This window comes from Verticillium dahliae, genomic scaffold (genome assembly GCF_000150675.1).
Source record: "Verticillium dahliae VdLs.17 supercont1.26 genomic scaffold, whole genome shotgun sequence".
NCBI lineage: Eukaryota > Fungi > Ascomycota > Sordariomycetes > Glomerellales > Plectosphaerellaceae > Verticillium > Verticillium dahliae.
In genome coordinates this window covers 213,536-232,691 of record NW_009276941.1, presented here as the reverse complement: position 1 = coordinate 232,691, position 19,156 = coordinate 213,536, and the positions used below count along the sequence as shown (strand labels likewise).

At 59.2% G+C, this 19,156-nt stretch overlaps 7 protein-coding genes across 7 annotated transcripts in view; 2 read left to right on the top strand and 5 right to left on the bottom strand.

The window, feature by feature from the left end:
* Positions 1–4,346: 4,346 nt before the first annotated feature.
* VDAG_09485 (dehydrogenase/reductase SDR family member) lies at positions 4,347–5,186 on the bottom strand (the record flags this gene model as incomplete). The annotated part of the gene is made up of 1 exon (XM_009658446.1): positions 4,347–5,186. The coding sequence occupies one exon, from the start codon at positions 5,184–5,186 to the stop codon at positions 4,347–4,349; it is 840 nt and encodes a 279-aa protein (XP_009656741.1).
* A 1,546-nt stretch (positions 5,187–6,732) lies between these two features.
* On the top strand, positions 6,733–7,536 carry VDAG_09484 (uncharacterized protein; the record flags this gene model as incomplete). Its single annotated transcript, XM_009658445.1, has 1 exon — positions 6,733–7,536. One exon carries the CDS (start codon positions 6,733–6,735, stop codon positions 7,534–7,536), a length of 804 nt encoding a protein of 267 aa, XP_009656740.1.
* Positions 7,537–7,786: 250 nt separating this feature from the next.
* On the bottom strand, positions 7,787–8,770 carry VDAG_09483 (uncharacterized protein; the record flags this gene model as incomplete). Its single annotated transcript, XM_009658444.1, has 2 exons — positions 7,787–7,837; positions 7,943–8,770. The coding sequence occupies 2 exons, from the start codon at positions 8,768–8,770 to the stop codon at positions 7,787–7,789; spliced, it is 879 nt and encodes a 292-aa protein (XP_009656739.1).
* A 509-nt stretch (positions 8,771–9,279) lies between these two features.
* VDAG_09482 (smad nuclear-interacting protein) lies at positions 9,280–10,236 on the bottom strand (the record flags this gene model as incomplete). The annotated part of the gene is made up of 1 exon (XM_009658443.1): positions 9,280–10,236. The coding sequence occupies one exon, from the start codon at positions 10,234–10,236 to the stop codon at positions 9,280–9,282; it is 957 nt and encodes a 318-aa protein (XP_009656738.1).
* A 1,484-nt stretch (positions 10,237–11,720) lies between these two features.
* On the bottom strand, positions 11,721–12,950 carry VDAG_09481 (DUF367 domain-containing protein; the record flags this gene model as incomplete). Its single annotated transcript, XM_009658442.1, has 1 exon — positions 11,721–12,950. The coding sequence occupies one exon, from the start codon at positions 12,948–12,950 to the stop codon at positions 11,721–11,723; it is 1,230 nt and encodes a 409-aa protein (XP_009656737.1).
* An 806-nt stretch (positions 12,951–13,756) lies between these two features.
* Positions 13,757–15,975, top strand: VDAG_09480 (ADP-ribosylation factor-binding protein GGA2; the record flags this gene model as incomplete). The annotated part of the gene is made up of 4 exons (XM_009658441.1): positions 13,757–14,302; positions 14,416–15,112; positions 15,175–15,677; positions 15,769–15,975. 4 exons carry the CDS (start codon positions 13,757–13,759, stop codon positions 15,973–15,975), a joined length of 1,953 nt encoding a protein of 650 aa, XP_009656736.1.
* Positions 15,976–17,563: 1,588 nt separating this feature from the next.
* VDAG_09479 (translation initiation factor IF-2) overlaps positions 17,564–19,156 on the bottom strand; it is a gene marked incomplete at both ends in the record, with an annotated part of 3,328 nt that continues 1,735 nt past the window's right edge. The window contains 2 exons of the mRNA XM_009658440.1: positions 17,564–17,715; positions 17,864–19,076. Of these exons, the coding sequence (XP_009656735.1) occupies positions 17,564–17,715; positions 17,864–19,076 (1,365 nt within the window). The remainder of the gene's footprint in view (positions 17,716–17,863; positions 19,077–19,156) is intronic.

Sequence of the window (19,156 nt, the reverse complement as noted above, 5' to 3'; positions counted from 1 at the left end):
TGGATGGGAAGAGGGGTCGAGGGGAGCTTGGGGAGATCGACTGGAAATCCAGGGTCTTTCGGTGCAGGTGCAGCCCACAGCCAATGGATTGGTCCACCCACTGGTGTGACACTTGTGGCGAGTGCGTGTGGCGTACATGTGGCGAGAAGACGTGGCGCAAATCGAGATGTGGCTTGACGTCGTTGATGGTCATCTCATGGGCTTCGGCTTGAACAGCACAAATCGTCGACTGACTTTCCATCTGGGGGTTATTGAGATGCCCATTTTCTTGTTTTCATTGTAAGGCGTCTCCATGTTGCATCGATGGTCAGTTATTTGCGACAGGTCAGGCTACGCATGCCAAGTCAGAGACCGTCAGTCAGAGACCAACACCAAAGGCCAGGCGCCTCTCATTTGAACTCGCAGCGACGAAGCCGTCATGCTCACCATGACCAACACGCCCCCAACACCACGCCAAGCAGCGCCAGTCACTCGAACAGTCTGATTCATCACGCTGCAACGGTGCACAAGAGTGGTGGGCCAGTCGGCGCATCGCCGCGTTCAATTTAGATACCAACTCGTCTGCCCAGGTGACGAGAACATTATCACGTCGTCACCTATTCCCTCACGCAGGGTTCTCCCCGCTGTTCCAAAAATACGCTCATTGAATAAGGTCCTGCCAGTAGTACCTGGCTCACTTCGTGTCGTTGCCGATTCCCGCGCACGTGGGGTCTCATTCTCGTCGCCCCAGACGGCGCATCTACCGGGCCGCGGGAGGCTCGACGACGACTTCGGCCGCGTTGAAGGGCACAATGTTGCCGTTGGCATCGGCCATGGCAGGCGCCGAGACGTCGACGGTGGAGGCCTGGCGAGGCACGAGCCCTGTTTTGGTCTGTTAGTTTGACTGCGCGACGTGGCGACCCCCTGGGATGTTTCGAGGACGTACTGTTGTGCCTGGAGCCTACAGAGCCGGCCTGGACGGCGGCGACGACGGCGAGGAGAGTGACGATGGAGTACTGCATGGTTGCGATTGATGGGGTTGCTGTCTGACAAGACGGTATTGTTTGATTTCGCGAGGTTGTTTCAGAGAATGTCGGCCGGCGACGGGCAAGTAAGCTTTGATCAAAGAAGAGAAGAGACGAAAGGGAGTGTTAATGGCTGGCTGGCTGAGAAAGGAGAGCTGGAAGGAAGGACGAGGAAGAGAGAGGCCGGCGTATTTGTACGGCGCCCAGTCCTAGTCGTCTCATGAATGGTGACGTCCGTCTCGGGGTACCCGGCCGTCAACCTGCCATCCAGTGCAACGGCGCGCGCTTGCTGCCTTGCTAGGTAGAAGGGGCTGGGGCTGGCTTGGTGTGACGCTCCAGGTTCATCGTCGCAAGAGCCCTGCGGCCGTTCTCTGACGTGGAGGGAGAGGGGGGATGGTCGCGTGGTAGACCGAGGCAGAGCCTAAGACCAAGGCAGAGCCTAAGACCAAGGCAGAGCCTCAGACAACGGGGCCAGGGTCAAGCTCGGACGCGAATCGAAATCCTGACAAGGAAGGATATGCGACGAAAAGGCTTAGCATGACAGCGGAACAGGATGATTCGGGTCGTAGAAAAGGAGATGATCGATGTCGTCTCATGTTTCGCAGAAGTCTGAGACGTGGTTTGTGACGGATCTGCTGGACGCATGCCTGCAAGGCTTGTCGCAGGATCCTGGGCGTCAGACAGGAAGCGCTCGCTTCGTCACGGATCCGGCAGCACGTCCCCTTGGTCTGGTGTCATGCGTTGTCATGGCCTGCGATGGCTGCTCTGCATCAGGCTCCTGGGGCGATTGAAGAGAGACGTGATTTCAAGAGACACTGCCTCGATGTTTCGATGAGATGTGAATCATGTTGATCTGTTGTGTCTTGCTGATGCCTTGATGGATTATTCGACAGCGCAGCCGGCAGACGATCCGGGTCGGACAATTGATGGTCAGGGGTTTGTTGGTTCAGAAATGAAACGAATGCTCCCTACTCGCGCAGGGGTTTGCTGACTCGAGCGCTGGACGAACTATCGATAGCGTATTTGGTGGGCAAGGTGCAAGGTGGGCAAGGTGGGCAAGGTGCAAGGTGCAAGGTGGTGCTGGCGAGTCGTCCGCTTCTTGGCTGAATGCTGAGAATCGAGGTGCGTTCTACATGTAGGTACTTGAACCACATGCGAATTCAATCCGTGTCAACAATTCCATCCACATCCGTCTCGACTCTTGACATGAAAGCACCAGTCTTCGACCATCAAATCAATGCATCCTCTCCCGCCCTACGCCTCTCGCGACATGTCCAGTCAGACATGTCCAGTCGGTCGTTGACATGCTGGCCAGCCCCTGTTGCCGCACTAGGTTTACACCAGCAAACCTTTATCCCCCTTCATGGCCTGCTCGTAGCCGCCAACTTTGTCTCGAACACCAAACCCTCTAGGTCATCGTGTCTCCAGGGAACAGCTGGTGCCGCTCTGGGAACTGTTCGCTCCAGCGAGGCTGAGGCAAGTTCCGAGCCAGCAATGTCCCAGACGCGCTCGTATGCTCTGATACGTCCAGGCAGACTCCCTCTTGCCCTGGCACCTCTTGCCCTGGCACGACCTGCCACACCTTGACAACGTCGGTCATGTTGAGGTTGTCGGTGATGACGACGGCGACGATGCCCAATGTCGTGGGTCCTGCCTCCAAGTAACCCTCGACGGCGCCGCCAACACTCGCTGTGGGGAACGTCGCCGGCAATCGGAACACAGCGTCTTGTCTGCTGGACTGGGTCCACGCGTAGACATCTGAGCCGGGCTGTGGGCATGGTGATGCCGTCAGCTGGGCGTCTCTGCCGTGTTCCACGAGGCGACCCGGTCGCGCGACTGACCAAGGGCACAAACTTCATCGCACCGCCGTAGGCCGTATTCGAGGGGTAGAAGCCTGTCCAGACGCGGGTGGTCTCGGCGGCGCGATCAGGGAGCGACTCGTCGATCCGCTGGACGGCGGCATGTTTGAAGACGAAAGGCGGCAGCGAGCTTGCCTCTGGATACTATGCTGGCAGCCGGCAGCGAGCTTGCCTCTGGATACTATGCTGGCAGCCGGCAGCGAGCTCGTGACATGGTGTTGCAGAGTCGAGGTGCGAGATGCGGCCTTGGCCAGGGAGGTTTCCACGTCTCCTGCGGGATTCTACTGGGATCAACAACCCGTTCTGCCAACTTTTCTGATGCGTCGCTCTGGCTTCCTGGCAGCGACATGAACAGTCCGATTCGAATTGGTCCGCGACGCTTTCCATACAGAACCCCCCTAGATGACAGTCGCACCAACTACGCATGCAAGGTGCATGCTGAAGATAAAATGGCACAGAACGAGTGAAGGACATGAGGCCCTTTATTGTAGGTCGTATGTGTCGCTCCTCTCGTGCAGATACAGACGAACGATCATGGACAAAATAGCAGACAGAATCATTCGTCTTCCGCAGCAGGTTCATCGCTCAAAGTTGACCCCCTACGTCCGTGTTTGTCACCCTGCGTCCGACAAGTCGGCATGCCGAAGCCGTGAGCGCCGTGGACACGAGAAACGCGGCCGTATTTTATTCTCCCTGTGCGTAAGCATGGCGGGGGAATCGACCCACCCCTATCTCGACCGCCGGGGCGCGGCGGAGCGATCGGCCGGGTGTCATCAGCGTTGCGAACCAGAGTCGGATGCCAATTGTTGGTGTGTAAAGCACCCGGAATAGGTATAGGAACGGCAACCAGCTGCCTCACGACCGTGGCTTCCGTGATGCAGGTAGCCAAAGTTCCAAAGGAATGTTCTTCATCAGTCCTGCTCTTCTTCCTGCAGTTTCTGCCTTTTCATACGATAGAAGGTGTCAGAGTCAGCATCAGTAAGCTCTGTCGACAGTTCAGGGCATACAAATTTTTCAACGCTCGACGTGGTAGTTATTTCATCCCTCAACACTGTGAGGGCATTGTGACGCGCCAAGATAAGTCCAGGTGGCAGTGTTCCAGTACATCCATGATGCAGACATGTTACCAGTTGGTTTGTTTCGGGTTGGCGTGCTGTACGCAACATTGTCTAAGAAGCTGTCACTACCATATGCCTCGCATCACGGACCTGAACACCGCTGCATTGAAAGGCTAACAATCACTAGTATAAAGCTATACGCGTAGTACTCTCAGACACGCAGCCCATCAAGTCACACCAGTCACATGTTGAACAGGCCTGTACCTGGAAACTGACCGAAACTCGGTTCACTGAACAAAGTCTGGCTCGCATTGCGCGTTGACCATGACAATTCCCGAACCTCGGGCTTGCCTTGCCAAGTCTGTCGAAATCAACCTGCGGAAATCATCTTGCCATTTCAATAAAGCTCACGTGCAATCGCTCCACTAGACCGATGTCGACTCGCTCAACTCCCTCCACCGAGCATCCGACTCGGCCTGCTGCTGACTGAAATGCAGCCCGTAGTTCACGGCGTCCTTCCCCAAGAGCACCCGCACAGGCGGATCATCAGCCTTGTACAGCGTCTCGATGACGGCGCCGATCTTGGCAATGTCCGATCCGCCGGACGCCGCCACCCCGCCGCTCTCCAGGTTGCCGACGTGCCCTGCAATCGAGCCCACAGTCTCGCGGTACGCCTCGTCGATATCGTGCACCTTCATCGACGAGCCCATCCAGTCCGTCTGCATGGCGCCGGGCTCGAGGGAGGTGACCTTGACGTTAAAGGGCGCAACCTCGGAAGCGAGCGAGATGGAGAAGCCGCTCACGGCAAACTTGGAGGCCTGGTATGCCGACAGCCCGGGCGTGCCGCTTCGGCTGGCGATCGAGGACACCTGGAAGACGTGCCCGGCGCGACGGGCGCGGAAGTGCGGCAGCACCGCCTTGGTGACGTTGACGACGCCGAAGAAGTTTGTGTCGACCTGGGCGCGGAAGTCGTCGTCGGCCATGTGCTCGACCGAGGCTATGTTGGCGTAGCCGGCGTTGTTGACGAGGATGTCAATGTGGTCGAACTTGTCGAGCGCGGCGGCGACGGCGGCGCGCGCGGCCGATGCGTCTGTGACGTCGAGGGGGTACAAGAACAGCGTGTCGGGATACTGCGCTTGGAGGGGCTCGAGGGCTTTGGGGTTGCGCGCCGTGGCGACGACCTTGTCGCCTTGTGCAAGGGCGTGGTCGACGAGGGCTCGCCCGAGTCCGCGGGAGGTGCCTGTGATGAACCAGACTTTGGACATTGTGAGTAGAGGGGTGTTTTATCTGTTTGGGTTCAGATGAATGGAGGATGCTATTGAATTCGTTTCGAGATGATTCTGTGCCAGACGTTTTATACTCGATTCCATCATGTCGTTGTTCAGCGCCCAATGCAGGTCGTCGGATATACCGGACTGTCGGCAATCAGGGCCCTGACTCGCGCCGACGTGCATGAAGAGAACATCGTTCATCCATGTTACATGGACAATAACCTTTCGCGATGGAGTGATGGCGCCAGGGGACTCACAGCAGAAACATGGAGACGGGTGATTGGCAGAACAGCCCGGCAGTTGCGAGGGCTCACGCCAGGTAGTTTACCCGCACGAGACTGCGGGGCAGAGGTGGCGGGCCCGGAGAGAGTGCGCGCCCGTAGGGGATGCCGCGCTGTGATGGGGTTGTATTCTCGGCAGGGCTACGCAACGAGTGCGTTGTTGTGGTCGGTGAAGAGCTCACGTGGCTGGCAAAGAAGAGATACGATCGACCGGCGGTCTCGGGTGTTGGGCAGCGGGCCAGCTTGATGTAGCGGGGATGGTTTAGTTTGTTTGTCTCGGCACGGGTTGTCATCGAGTTGATTATCGAGGTCCCTGTCCTATGTCGATACTTGCCCTTCCCCGGACTTTGCTTGACTGCATTTCAACTGCCCGGCATGCCAATCAGAAGTCCTCTGCTCCATCGCTGGCTGCAAGAGCAAGTGGTTGAGCCACCCCTAGGGCAGTGCTTTCGTGGGACCTCGATCTTTGACAGTTCGGCAGACGCAGACGTTGCAGATCGACCCGTTGGCCCACGAATTGTGTGCCCACGTACATATATTGTGTTTCAGGGAAGTCTGGTCGAGTCCGGCTACACAGGAGATGGTGCATCTCAGGGTGCTTTCTTGCGGTCCGAGTGACTAGGTTCATGACACGACGATCGGTCATCACGAAGGTTCGACAGTACTTCGCATGTGAACGGGTCAAGTTAGATCGGCTGGCCATCGGAGGCTACGAGCAGGGCCAGAGCCGCTTCATGTCGTCAACAACCCAGGTTGTCAGTGCCAGGGAGTGTTGTTGTTTCCCGTAACAGACGAAGAAGCTTCAAACTCGCAACGTTGTTGTTGGGGCTTCAACGTTGTTGATTGGGGCAGCTTCCACTTTGGGCAATTCAGTCATCACGAAGATGGGATCGCCTCGCATCATGCATGCCTCACATCATGCATGCCTCGCATCAAGCATTATCATGCATGCCCTGAATATGCAATGCACAGAGCTGCACCCCGCCCCCGCCTCTCCTTCCCACTTCACGCTGTGTGACATGATGACGTTCCCCGCGTCAGGTCACGGCCATCGCTGTGCCTGCCTCAAACACCATCACTTCCCCTCATTGCCTGATCACCTGCTTCTCGTGACACTCGGTTGAGCACTGCGTCGTTTGGCTCTCCACCTTCTCTTGACCGGCAAAATATTGACTGGGTAAATCTCGACCGGGCAAAACCTTGACCGGGCAAAGGAACTAGATAGCCCAAAGACTCCAGCCCGTCGGCTCCCACAGCTCATGGCTTCCATCGAACACTGTCTCTATTGCTTCGAGGCCCTCGCTTCGCACCTCGAGCGCCGCAAGGGCCGCTCCCTCGACGAGATCCAGCAGTCATGGGCCGAGTACGCCAAGTCGCAGCCCGAGCCAAGCAGCAAGAAGCAGATGCCCGCCCTCCAGCGCCTGACCGAGCCGTCCAAGTCAAGCGACGCCGGCTCCGCGTCGTCCGGCTCGTCAAGCAGCGTGTCCCTGTCCGCCGACACGCCCGCCACCTCGACGGCCTCGCTGCCGTCCCTCGTGACCGAGTCGCCGCTCTTCGTGACCTGGAACACGGTCGCCGGCGGGCCGTCGCGCCACCGCTCGCTGCGCGGCTGCATCGGCACCTTCGAGGCGCAGGACCTCGACGCCGGCCTGTCCGAGTACGCCCTGACGTCGGCGCTGCACGACACGCGGTTCCCGCCCGTGGCCGCGTCCGAGCTGCCGACGCTCGAGGTCGCCGTGACGCTGCTGACCGAGTTCGAGGACTGCGACGACGCCATGGACTGGACCCTCGGCGTGCACGGCCTGCGCATCAGCTTCGCGGCCAAGGGCCGCCGCTACGGCGCCACCTACCTGCCCGACGTCGCTGTCGAGCAGGAGTGGACCAAGGAGGAGACGCTCGTGAGCCTGATGCGCAAGGCCGGCTGGACGGGCCGCAGGGAGACGTGGCGGGAGGTCGAGCTCAAGGTCGTGCGGTACCAGGGCAAGAAGGAGAGTCTAGAGTATGACGAGTACAAGAAGTGGCTTGACTTTGCATCGCGGAGCAAGAAGACGAGGACCGCATAGACGGCGCATGCATTCTCTGCCACGGACGGCAGAGATGGTCTGGCGTTTGGGCAGTGCACGACATTATGGTCAAGAAGGGAAGAGTTAATGTAGTAATTTGCTTTCTTTATCTATGCCTGTCCTCTTTGGTATTGAGCATGCCACTATTTGCAGTCGCTGGAAGTACGCTAGGCCAGCAACATCCGATTCCGACCAGAGCTCCAGAGACACTGCCAAAGGACTCGTCAGCAGCTGGATTTCCGCTGACATCCTATAGCTCGTTCATCCTCGAGTCCTCGATGTCCTCGATGTCCTCGACTTGCTGAAATGCTCAAATGCTCAAATGCTAAAGCAACACCGCCAGCGACGCCAGCATCGCAACAACACCCCAACGCCCCATGTCCATCGCGCAGCCCGCACCCGGTACCTCAACAGGCACATCCACGTGCCCAACATGCCATTCCTGTCCAGCAGCATAGACGGCCCAAACCAGCGCCTGCTTCCCGCCGCCGCCAAGCTCACACGCCGTCACGCCGCTGGCGCCCACAAGCCCACCGGCCATCCACGACCCATCCCCGGCCATCGCGCCGCCCGCAGGCGACGACAAGTCCCGGACGGCGTCGTCGAGAAACGCGGCGGCGTCGAGCGCACCGATGACCCCGTGGAAGTGGGACGGCGTCGCGGGCCGGACGCCGAAGATGCAGCTTCCTTCCGTCGCGAGGCCGACGAGGGTCGTCGTGTCGGTGAAGCCGCGGGCGACGAAGTAGCCTTTTCTCGCGCGCAGGGCGGCGGCCAGGGCGAGACAGTCGGCTGCGAGGGGGGAGAGGCTTGACGTGTGCGGGACGAAGGACGAGGGGCCGCAGATGTTGTTGCCGTGGCTGGCTTCGTGCCAGGAGATGGGGGTTATGGGATCGACGTCTACGGCTTGGCGGGGGGCGGCTATGAACGGGGGCGTCGGGGTTGTGGTTACGGTTGCGGTTGCGGTTGCGGTTGCGGTTGCGCCTTGCGACGTGGGAGTCGTCTGCGTCATGAAGGTCGTCGTCTTGCTGGTTGTGCGATGCAGGGGATAAGGCAGGATGGTGAAGTCCCGTGGCTGCATCGGCGTGGTTGGCGTGTGCTTGGGGTAGGGCAAAATGGTAAATACCTGCGTAGGGACAGGGGCGAGGCTGGTGAGGTTGAGGAAGCCGGGGATCACCAAACCTTGACCTTGGGGCAGGAGCGCGAGGATGGCGACCAGCGTCATGAGGGGAGACATGATGTTCAACATCTTGGGGATATTCAGACCTGCCGAATATGTTAGTTTGGGGGAGTGGCACGTACTTGTTGCGGTTGCTTGTGTAGAGGTAGTCTGATGAGGAAGAAGCATGTTGCAGAGAGAACGTAGGGCAGCTGGCCAGTTGGCTCTTTATAACTCTCAAAATATCGTGATTCATCGTCAATGTGTCGGCCAGGGAGAATTCATCTCAACAACCGGTAAGCCATTGGCGCTGTTCAGCGTGTCGACATCTACACACGCTTCGCAACGGCAGTGCTCGTGCCAACTGCTGCTGCGGACGCCTTGTGTTGGAGAACAACTGTGTTTGAGAACAACTGTGTTGGAGAACAAAGCCATCGATTCTGCAGGACAGCCACCCCGAGCCAAAGTTGCCATCAGCTTGTCAAGTCATTCACAGCCAAACGTAGCACGCGCCTGCAGGGTATCGTTGGTTCCAATTACACATCTACCACAGGGACAGCCAACATGCTTGGCCAACATGCTGACCCTCACTTCGGCGCCAGCATGATCACGTACTCCCTCGTGCTGTGCCCAAACTTGACCATGTCCTTGTGCCTCAGCTCAACGTACCGGCTCTCGGCGACCTTCTTCCCATTGAGCTCCGTGCCATTGGCACTCTCGAGATCGATCAAGTACGGCTTGACCCTGCCAATGCGGTCCCCAAACTCATTCCTCTTCTCGACAAAGCGAAACTGGATAGCAGCATGCTGCTTGCTGACGCTCGGATGCTCGGCCGCCAGGTCCACAACCGCCACCTCCCGGCCGACAAGCCAGCAGCTCCGCGCGCCGAGGCCAACCGTATCGAGCACGTCGGGGCCCTTGAAGACGAACAGCTTCCAGTCGTCCCTGGCCGGCGGCTTGCGCGCCTCGGGCGGCTCGTGGTACTTGAGCACAATCGACGTGCCGTCCGCCTGCTGCACCGCGTTCGACGCCGCCGCCAGCGCGCCGCTGTTGCCAAAGTTCGGCTGCTCCTTGGGCTGCGCCGCCGCGTCGCCCGTCGTCACGGCGAACGAGTCCGTCTGCGACGGCAGCGGGCCCTGGCGGCGGAGCGGCGAGGGCGAGGGCGAGGCGCGGCGCTTCGCGTGCCGGTCTGGTTCGCTTTTGCTTCTGCTGCCGGCGGCGTCTGGGGATCTGCGTCTCCGGTGACGGTCGCCGCGGTCTGCGTCTCTGTCGCGGTGGCGGTCGCTGTCGTCGTCGCGGTGGCGGTCGCTGTCGTCGTCGCGATGGCGGTCACGGTGGCGGCGTGACGAGTCGGGCGTGTGTGAGCGGCGTCTCTCTTTCCTCCTCGGTTCTCTCGATCGCGAGCGATCTCTGCGCCGGTCCGAGTCGCGGTCTCTGCTTCGCCTGCGGTGCGCGTCGCGGTCGGATTTTCGCGGCCGGTCGTCCTCGTCGCGGTGGCGACTACTCCTTGCGGGACGCTCGCGGGAGCCTTCGTCGGAGCCCATTGCTGTGTGGTCGTTGGACGTTTTTCTGCAAATGCGCCCGGCAAATTGAGGTTGTCGGTTGGCAAGGTAGAAAAGCTGTCTGATGTTGAGGTAGAATGCTGAATGCAGAAGCAGGGGTCTAAAGTGGCGACCCGCACGGGACCGACGTCACGCGAAAACACCAAGAATGCAGGCCACGAACATGTCGAGATGTTTGGCATCAGCAGTGCAAAACATTACGAAAAGTGCTAAAAATACAAGAGCTCAAAGGAACCGATTGAGGAAAAAGCAGCCAGATGCATTTCATTCATTGCATGGTGCGTGGCAAAAAGCAAAAGAGTTCGATGCCGCGTAGGACATCTACTTCTCTCAGGATTCGAACCTGCCCTCTTCTTTTTTGCCGTAAGTAGTTTGTTGCCAGGGTGCCTTATATGGTGCCTGCAGTTTGGATGCTCTTGAAGCCTTACCGCTAGGCCATGCGGCCATCCTCGCGGTTCCGGCGGTGGGAAGACATTGGTTGGAAGCCTATAAAGGTTGTTGCCTTGGGCCAACAGGGTGCATGTTCACAGGTGACTGGTGAGGCCACATTCACTGGGCCGTGTTGATGCCTGGCCAGGCTTCCTTCTGGATGTGACAATACTTGACCTCGGTTGCCCAGCGATGCCTTGTTGCTACAGTCCCGTATGCCGTGGCGAAATACCAGCTGCATCATGGAAAGGAGTACACATGTTACCTCATGATTGATAGCTTCAACATTACATGTTGGGCTCAGTGTATATTTGCCATGGGGCATTCTTCGTAAAACCGCCTCAATCTGCTCAAACACTACAGACAAGACATCCACCGGGAAGACCGTTTACTGAGAAACGAAGTGAAAGTCACTTCCTGTCATTTCCATCATGCTGTCACCAGTAGAATCCTAAAGAGTCCATCCAGAGAGATGAACAAGCCATTACACCTGCTGTATCGTTCCAACGCGCAAACAGTGTCTACTGGTCAGAAACAACTTACGAGCTTTCGAGGTCGAGGCCATGGATCTGCTTGACGGATAGAGCCTGTCAATCCCAACAGGGCTTCAATAACTTTGCGTCTGCCGCGAACAGCAAGGTTTGTGCACCATATGTGTCACTGAAAGTTATGCTGTCATGGTTCTTCACTTCTGTGATTGTCACAGACCGGCTGTCAATTTCACCGTTGTCGTCCCAGCCTGGCCGTTTTCACCGCGGCTCTGCAAAAGCAGAACCCCTGAATCAAGAGCAGACGGCTCACCTGGCATGACATGGGCCATACCATTCTAGCACGGCCTTTCTGTGAAGCATAAACGAGTATAGCGCGAACTCATTCAGTCTTGGGGCAACACGGGCTGACGAGCCCAGAGACAACGCGGTTGTCTTGCCAGAACCCAGTCACAGACTGCTATCGGCACCCAACAGAATCACCTCGGCACGAAACAGAATCATCACTGAAATGACATGCTGAGCAAGCGCTTCGACAAATGTATTGAACTACCACCGGCCCGGCGCTGATGTCACGTTCGTCGAGTACGTCCTGCTCGTCACAGTGGCCTGTGAGCGCTCCTTCTCCAACTTGGCAAGCCCTATCCTGTCCGTTACAGGCGTCGCGTTGATAATGTTGTCAAAGTCGTCGTCGTCCTCGCCATTGTCGCTGTCCGGCTCGATATCCGAGTCGGGTTTCAGCTGCTGCGGCCTCGCGATCGTGTCGGGTTTCTTCTTTTCGGATGCCTGGGGATTGGCGAATGTTTTGGAGGCGAGCACCTTGCGCCGGATCTCCTCCATGGCTGCGTCTTCGTCGCTGTCGTCGGACAAGGCGTAGGGGTCTCTCTCGTCGTCGTCGTCGTCGTCGTCGTCGTCTGTTTGATTTGCCTTGTTCTTCTTCGCGGCTTTCGTCGCGCCATTGTGGCCCAGGTATATGCCATCCATCTCGTCATCGTCGTCGTCATCTGCCCTCTTCTTGCCATCAGCCGACTCATCACCGTCGTCGTCGTCCTCCTCCTCCTCCTCGTCCGAAGGAATGAGCGCCCGCCGGTTGACGTTGCCGCCGGCCCAGACATCGTCGCCGTCCTCGCGGCTGTCGGCGTACTCCTTCTCGAGCCTCGCCATCCAGTCGTCCTCGACCTGCTTCACGGCCCGCTCGTTCTCGCAGGCGGCATAGCGCTTCAGCAGACTGCCGTTAATCTCGAGAAAGGAGGCGCCGTAGGAGAAGGGGGCGAGGACCTGCTCGGCCCAGTCGGGCTTGCCGCAGATGTAAAAGGCAGCGGCCAGGGCCTCGGCGCAGTTGAGACGCCACGGCTTGCCGTAGTTGACCGTGTTGGCGGCGACGAGGTAGGGCAGCAGGCGCTCGCACTTGCCGCCGACCTTGCCCCACTGGACCTCGTGGGTGCGGGCCCAGCTGCACTCGACGACGGCGGCGCCGTGGGCGTGCAGCAGGTCGCTGTCGCGCGGCGAGACGACATGCTTGCCGTTGGGCGTGATGATGACGCCGTTGAAGCGCTGGCCGAGGTGCAGGTCGCGCATGAGGCCCTGGCGGATGAGGCGCTTGCCGGAGCAGCGTTTCGGGTCGCAGTGGCCGAGGTCCCAGCAGGCGGCTTTCAAGGTCGGGCGCGCGCGAGTCGGGTCGTCGTCCTCGCCGTCGAGGTTGTCGCCGCGGGGTCGGTTTCGGGGGGGTCCGTGGGGGCGGCCGCGCGAGGCGAACTTGTCCTTCTTGTGGCGGACCATGGGGGGAGGTCGAGAGGGGAGGTCGAGAGAGAGGTCGAGAGAGAGGGAGAGAGAAAGAGAATTCGAGAGAAGTCCAAGTCAGCGTGGAAAGCGACAGTTGGACAAGGGTGAGGTGGAGATCAGAAATCGAGAGGATCTGAAGATGGAATAGACAAAATGCAATAGTCATGAAATTTAGGCTCTCGATGAAGTGAACGTCCCTGGCGTGGCGGGGTAGTGATGCCCCTCCAGGGTTCGAGTCTCGCCGCTTTAGCCTCCCAGGCTTCCCAGCACGCAGCCTGTTTGCCTAGGTAGTTAAGGTACCTACCTACATAACTTGGGTAGGAGGTGCCTGGGTCCTTGTACTCCGAGGCTCATCCCGTTTATGCAGCTGCTATGCAACTAACCAGCGAACAGCACCAGCTTGGCGCTCCAAGCTCCAGGAACAGCACTGCACAGCCTAAGCGGCCAGGCTATCATGGAACCCCTCGATGCCGAGCGGCCAGCATCCATTGTCCACATCACGCCCACTCTCTGCCACCTCTGCCACCTCTGCCACCTCGTGCCTTCGCTCGTGTCTACACCTGCATCTGCAGCGTCCAACCCTCGAGCGTCAAGCTGCTTTTTCTTGCCACTTGTCGTCTTTGATCAATCTCATCACCCATCGACAGCCAGCACAGTTACCGCCGCTCGAGTCGGCATCCTCTCCTCCACCTGTTCCTCCATCCTCCGCTGCCACCTTCGAGGCCACGATCCCACACCCATACAGCAGACCATACACAGCAGACCATACACAAACGATCCATACAGACACAACGAGCCAAGCGATGGAGGCCGCATCATCGCGGGCGGCGGCGCGGGACCGATGGGGCGAGCTCGGCCGCCCGACGCCCTCGCAGCTCCAGCGCTTCATCCAGGGCGCCTGCAGCCCGGAGAACTACGAGCCGAACCTCGCGCTGAACCTCGAGATTGCCGACCTCATCAACTCGAAAAAGGGCTCGGCCCCGCGCGAGGCCGTCGTCTCCATCGTCAGCTACATCAACCACCGCAACCCCAGCGTCGCCCTGCTCGCCCTCCACCTGCTCGACATTTGCGTCAAGAACTGCGGCTACCCCTTCCACCTGCAGATCAGCACCAAGGAGTTCCTCAACGAGCTCGTCCGCCGCTTCCCCGAACGCCCGCCCCTGCGCGCCACCCGCGTCCAGATGAAGATCCTCGAGGCCATTGAGGAGTGGAGGAGTACCATCTGCGAGACGAGCCGCTACAAGGAGGACCTCGGCTTCATCCGCGACATGCACCGCCTGCTGAGCTACAAGGGCTACACCTTTCCCGAGGTCCGCCGCGACGACGCCGCCGTGCTGAACCCGAGCGACGTACGTGCTTCTTCCAGGCTACCCCAATTCTGCTTCGAGGCTGCCTCTGCTTCGAGGCTGCCGTCTTCCGGGGCCATTCTGCCTCCTACACCGAACCATGCTGACCGTGGCAGAACCTCAAATCGGCCGAAGAGATGGAGGAGGAGGAAAAAGAGGCCCAGTCGGCCAAGCTCCAGGAGCTCATCCGACGCGGCCAGCCCGAGGACCTGCAGGAGGCCAACCGCCTCATGAAGATCATGGCCGGCTTCGACACGCGCACCAAGACAGACTACCGCGCCAAGGCCGCCCAGGAGGTCAGCAAGATCCAGGCCAAGGCGAGGCTGCTCGAGGAGCGCCTCGAGGCCTTCCAGCAGGGCGACACCATGCAGGACGGCGACGTCTACTCGGAGCTCGCCTCGTCGCTGCAGAGCGCCCAGCCCAAGATTAAGAAAATGTGCGAGGAGGAGTCGGACGACCACGAGGCCGTCGCCAAGCTGCTCGAGATCAACGACAGCATCCACAGGACCGTCGAGCGCTACAAGCTCATGAAGAAGGGCGACCTCGAGTCGGCCAAGAAGCTCGCGAGCGGTGCCCCTCTGTCTGCGGCGGCGGCCATGTCGTCGTCGTCGACGAGCAACGCCAAGAGCGCCGCGCAGGAGCTCTCTCTGATCGACTTTGACGCCGAGGTGCCGTCGAACGGCACTTCCTCCTCCGCGCAGCCGTCGCAGTCTGGCGGCAGCGTCGAGAACGACCTGCTTGGTTTGTCCATTGGCGAGACGGAAAACTTTGGCCAAGGTGGCGCCCTGTCGCTGGGTTTCGGCAGCAACACGAGTGAGTTGAGCTTCTTCGCCTAGGATGTTTGTGACAAGAGACTAACAGCAGGCGCGCGCCAGATATTCCCGGCCCCGCGTTGCTCTCGTCCCTGAACGAAGGCCAGACGGCCAAGTCCGCCACCGCCAGCCCTGCCGCCCCTCCCCCCGGCTTCGCCACCCTCTCCTCCTTCACCTCGCCCTCGGCCTCGCAGTCCGGCACCCCGCAACCGCAAGCCAACTACATCTTCAACCAGCCGCCACCCCCGGCCCCAGCCTCCGACCCCTTTGCCGCCCTCGGCGCCAGCTTCTCCCCGCCGCAGTCGACGACGCCGGTCCCCGCCGCGGCGGCGCCCACGTCCAATAACGACGACGACGAGTGGTCCTTCGCCTCGGCCCTGCCCCAGGCCGCGGCGCCGACGCAGCCGCGCGAGCACAGGGCCGTCGTCAGCGACGGCGGCGTCAGGATCGAGATGCTCGCCAACCGCACCACGGCCAACAGCAGCGCCATGAACATTGTCTTTGCCTTTTCCAACACGACGGCGCAGCCCGTGACGGAGCTGCACTACCAGGTGGCCGTGACCAAGGTGCGTCTTTCTGCCTGCAGGTCGGATTTTCTGCCTGCAGATTGTGACTGTGCAGATTGTGCCGTGTGATTCGTAACGCTAACGCGCGCAGGGCTACGAGATCAAAATCAGCCCGCAGACGGGCGTCGCGCTCGAGCCCAAGCAGAGCCGCGGCGTCACGCAGACGGTCGAGGTCAACCACGCCGGCGACAGGAGCCGCAAGGTCGAGGCGCTGAAGCTTCGGTTCCGGGTGTCGTACAAGGTCGGCGGCGCGCTGCGGAACGAGGCGGGGGCCGTGTCTGAGTTTAGCATTGCGTAGGGTGAAGGTCGGGGCGCGGGTGAAAAGCCTGTAGTAGAAGGGGAGGGGGGAAGAATCTAGGTGCTTTGAGATGGGATGTTTGATGTCCTGCTTCGGTGATTTTGTCAGACTGCGTTTGTGAGGGTATGTCAGGTTGGCTGGAGGCCAGATGTTGTGACAGGCTCTCACATTAGCGACAGGCTCTAATTGTAGCGACAGGCTCTAACATTAGCGACGGCCTCTAACATGCAGGTTGAGTTCGGGTATCCTGCGGACTGCGTGCAAGAGAAGTCTAGATATGAGGCGGTAGAGGTAAGATTTGGAAGGATAATCCTATTGCTGGTTGTTGAAATTCTTCCGACTTGACTCCAAGCCCGCCTGGTTGACGAGCAGCTTGGTGGGTGTATGACAGGTTGGAGGAATGATATCTCTTGGGTGCGTCGTCTGTTGTAGCTCGACTCGGTGAGAAGTAAATCCTAGCCTGGCATTGAGGCGACAGGCCAAGCAATGATATCTCTATATCTGGGTGCTTGGTCTTTTTGCGAGTTGACTGGTAATGAAAAGTGTAGATCATGACTTGATATTGAGGTCATAGGTTCAACTAATGATATATCTCTCGGGAGTGCTAAGTTTCTGGAGCCCAGCCTACAGTGAAAAGTATGCATCCTGGCCCAGCCTTAAAGCCATAGGTTAAAGTTAATATATCTTCTCTCGGGATGCTTAGTCTTTTGTTCAAGCTAGACTCGTTGTGAAAAGTATACATCATTCGCTGACATTGGGGTGATAGGTTAAAAGAACGATATATCTCTCGATCTAAAATGCTTAGTCTCTTGTTTGAGCTCAGCGTATAGTGAAAAGTATAGATTATAACCTGGTATTGAGGTGACAGGTTGAAGTCATGATATATCTTCTCGCGGGGGTGTTTACTTTTGTGTGTAAGCTTGACTCGCAGTGAGAAGTATAGATCCTAGCCTGATTACGGTGATAGGTTGAAGGAACAACATCTCTCTCTGGGGTGTTTAGTGTTTTATATAAACTTAACTCGTAGTGAAAAGTATAGATCCTAGCCTGGCATGAGCGACAGGTTAAAAGAACGATATACCTCTCTATCTCAAGTGCTTAGTCTTTTGTTTGAGCTCGGCGTACAGTGAAAAGTACAGGTCATAACCTGGCATCAAGGCGACTGGTTGTAGTCATGATACATCCCTCTATGGTGCTTAGTCTTTTGTAGCTCGACCGCAGTGAACAGTCTAGACCCTACGCTGGCATGAGCGACAGGTCTGGCAATCTATTATATTCATCTAGTAGAGTCTGATGTTTCACTTCGCCATGCTCGTTCACGCCCAAGGCCATGTGAAAGAACTTCAACCTGCTGGCCTAACCAGTACAGACTAGTATCATCTAGCCGTGTTTACATCTGCACATTCCCTCAGTCGACTGAGTATATCACCTCTATATCCCTGCAGGGCCGTAGTAGTACACATCATCGTACAATCCTCGACACCATCACACGCATCCTACAGCGTCTCGATCATGCATCCTACAGCGTCTCGATCATGCATCCTACAGCGTCTCGACCCTGCATCTTACAGCGTCTCGACCCTGCATCTTAAAGCGTCCTCTTCTCCCGCACCTCCTCGTACGTCTGCACCTGGTCGCCGACCTGGAAGTCCTGGTACCCCTCAAACGAGATGCCGCACTCGGTGCCCTTGCGCATCTCCGTGACGTCCTTCTTGCCGTGCTTGAGGGCGTCGATTTTGCCTGCGCGTTGCCGTGTTAGCCGGGTCAGACTCGGGAAACCAAAGAAGAGGAAACAAGGAAACGAGACATCAAGAGGAAACGAGACATCAAGAGGAAACGAGACATCAAGAGGAAACGAGGAAACAAGGAAAGAAGGACAGTAACGCACCCTCAAACACCGTCTCCCCCCTCCGCAGCACGCGCACCATGGCCGTCCGGCTGACGAGGCCGTTCCGGATCTTGCAGCCGGCAATGTTGCGGAAGGCGCGGCCCTTTGTGTTGATGGGGAAGATCTGCAGGACCTCGGCCTCGCCGACGACCTTTGTCGAGACAACGTCGGCGAGCTGGTCGGAGAGGGTCTGGCGGACCTCGTCGGCGAGGTGGTAGATGACGCTGTGGGCGATGAGGCGCACGCCGGCGGCGTCGGCGAGGCGCTTGATGTGCGGCGCGACGGGCGCGTTGAAGTTGACTATGACGCTGCCGGACGTGGCGGCGTGCTCGACGTCCGACTCGGACACCTGGCCGACGGCCGAGCGCAGGATCCGCGGCTTGACCTCGTGGTTGCCGAGCTCCTGGATCGTCGCGCAGACGGCCTCGACCGAGCCGACGACGTCGCCGCGCACCGTGAACGTGACCGTCTTGGTGCCGCCGGCAGCAGCATCGCCTTCGCTCTCGCCGCTGTGTTGGTCCGTAGCCTCCTCGGCCGCCTTGCGCTCGCGCTCGCGCGCCTCCTGCTCGACGAGCTGCCGCGACGACTCCTCGCGGTAGCGCATCTCGGTGCGGTACTCGACGGCCTTGCGCGCGCGCTCCTCGTCGGGCGCCTGCAGCACGGCGTCGCCGGCGGCGGGGAGCTCGTCGCGCCAGCCGAGAATCTCGACGGGGGTGCCGGGCGGGGCCTCGGCGAGCTCGACGCCGGCTTCGTTGCGCAGCAGCCGCACGCGGGCGCGCGCCGTGCCGGCGACGAGGCTGTCGCCGGGGCGCAGCGTGCCGCGCTTGACGAGCACCGTCGCCGCCTTGCCGTCCTGCTTGACGCTCGCCTCGAGCACCCAGCCCTCGCACAGGCCGTCGGCCTCGGCGCGCACGTCGAGAATCTCCGACAGCGTCGCAATGTTCTCCTCGAGGTCGTCCATGCCCTGGCCCGTCTTGCCGCTGACGCACACGACCTGCACGTCGCCGCCAAAGTCCTCAATCTCGACGCCGTGCCGCGCGAGGTCCGACTTGACCTGGTCGACGCGCGCGTCCTCCTTGTCGACCTTGTTGATGGCCACAATCATGGGCACCTTGGCGGCGCGGGCGTGCTTGATGGCTTCGAGCGTCTGCGGCTTGACGCTGTCGTCGGCCGCCACGACGAGCACGACAATGTCCGTGACGTGGGCGCCGCGCTGTCGCATCGTGAGGAACGCCGCGTGGCCCGGCGTGTCGAGGAACGTAATGTGCTTGCCCGACGACATGTTGACGACAA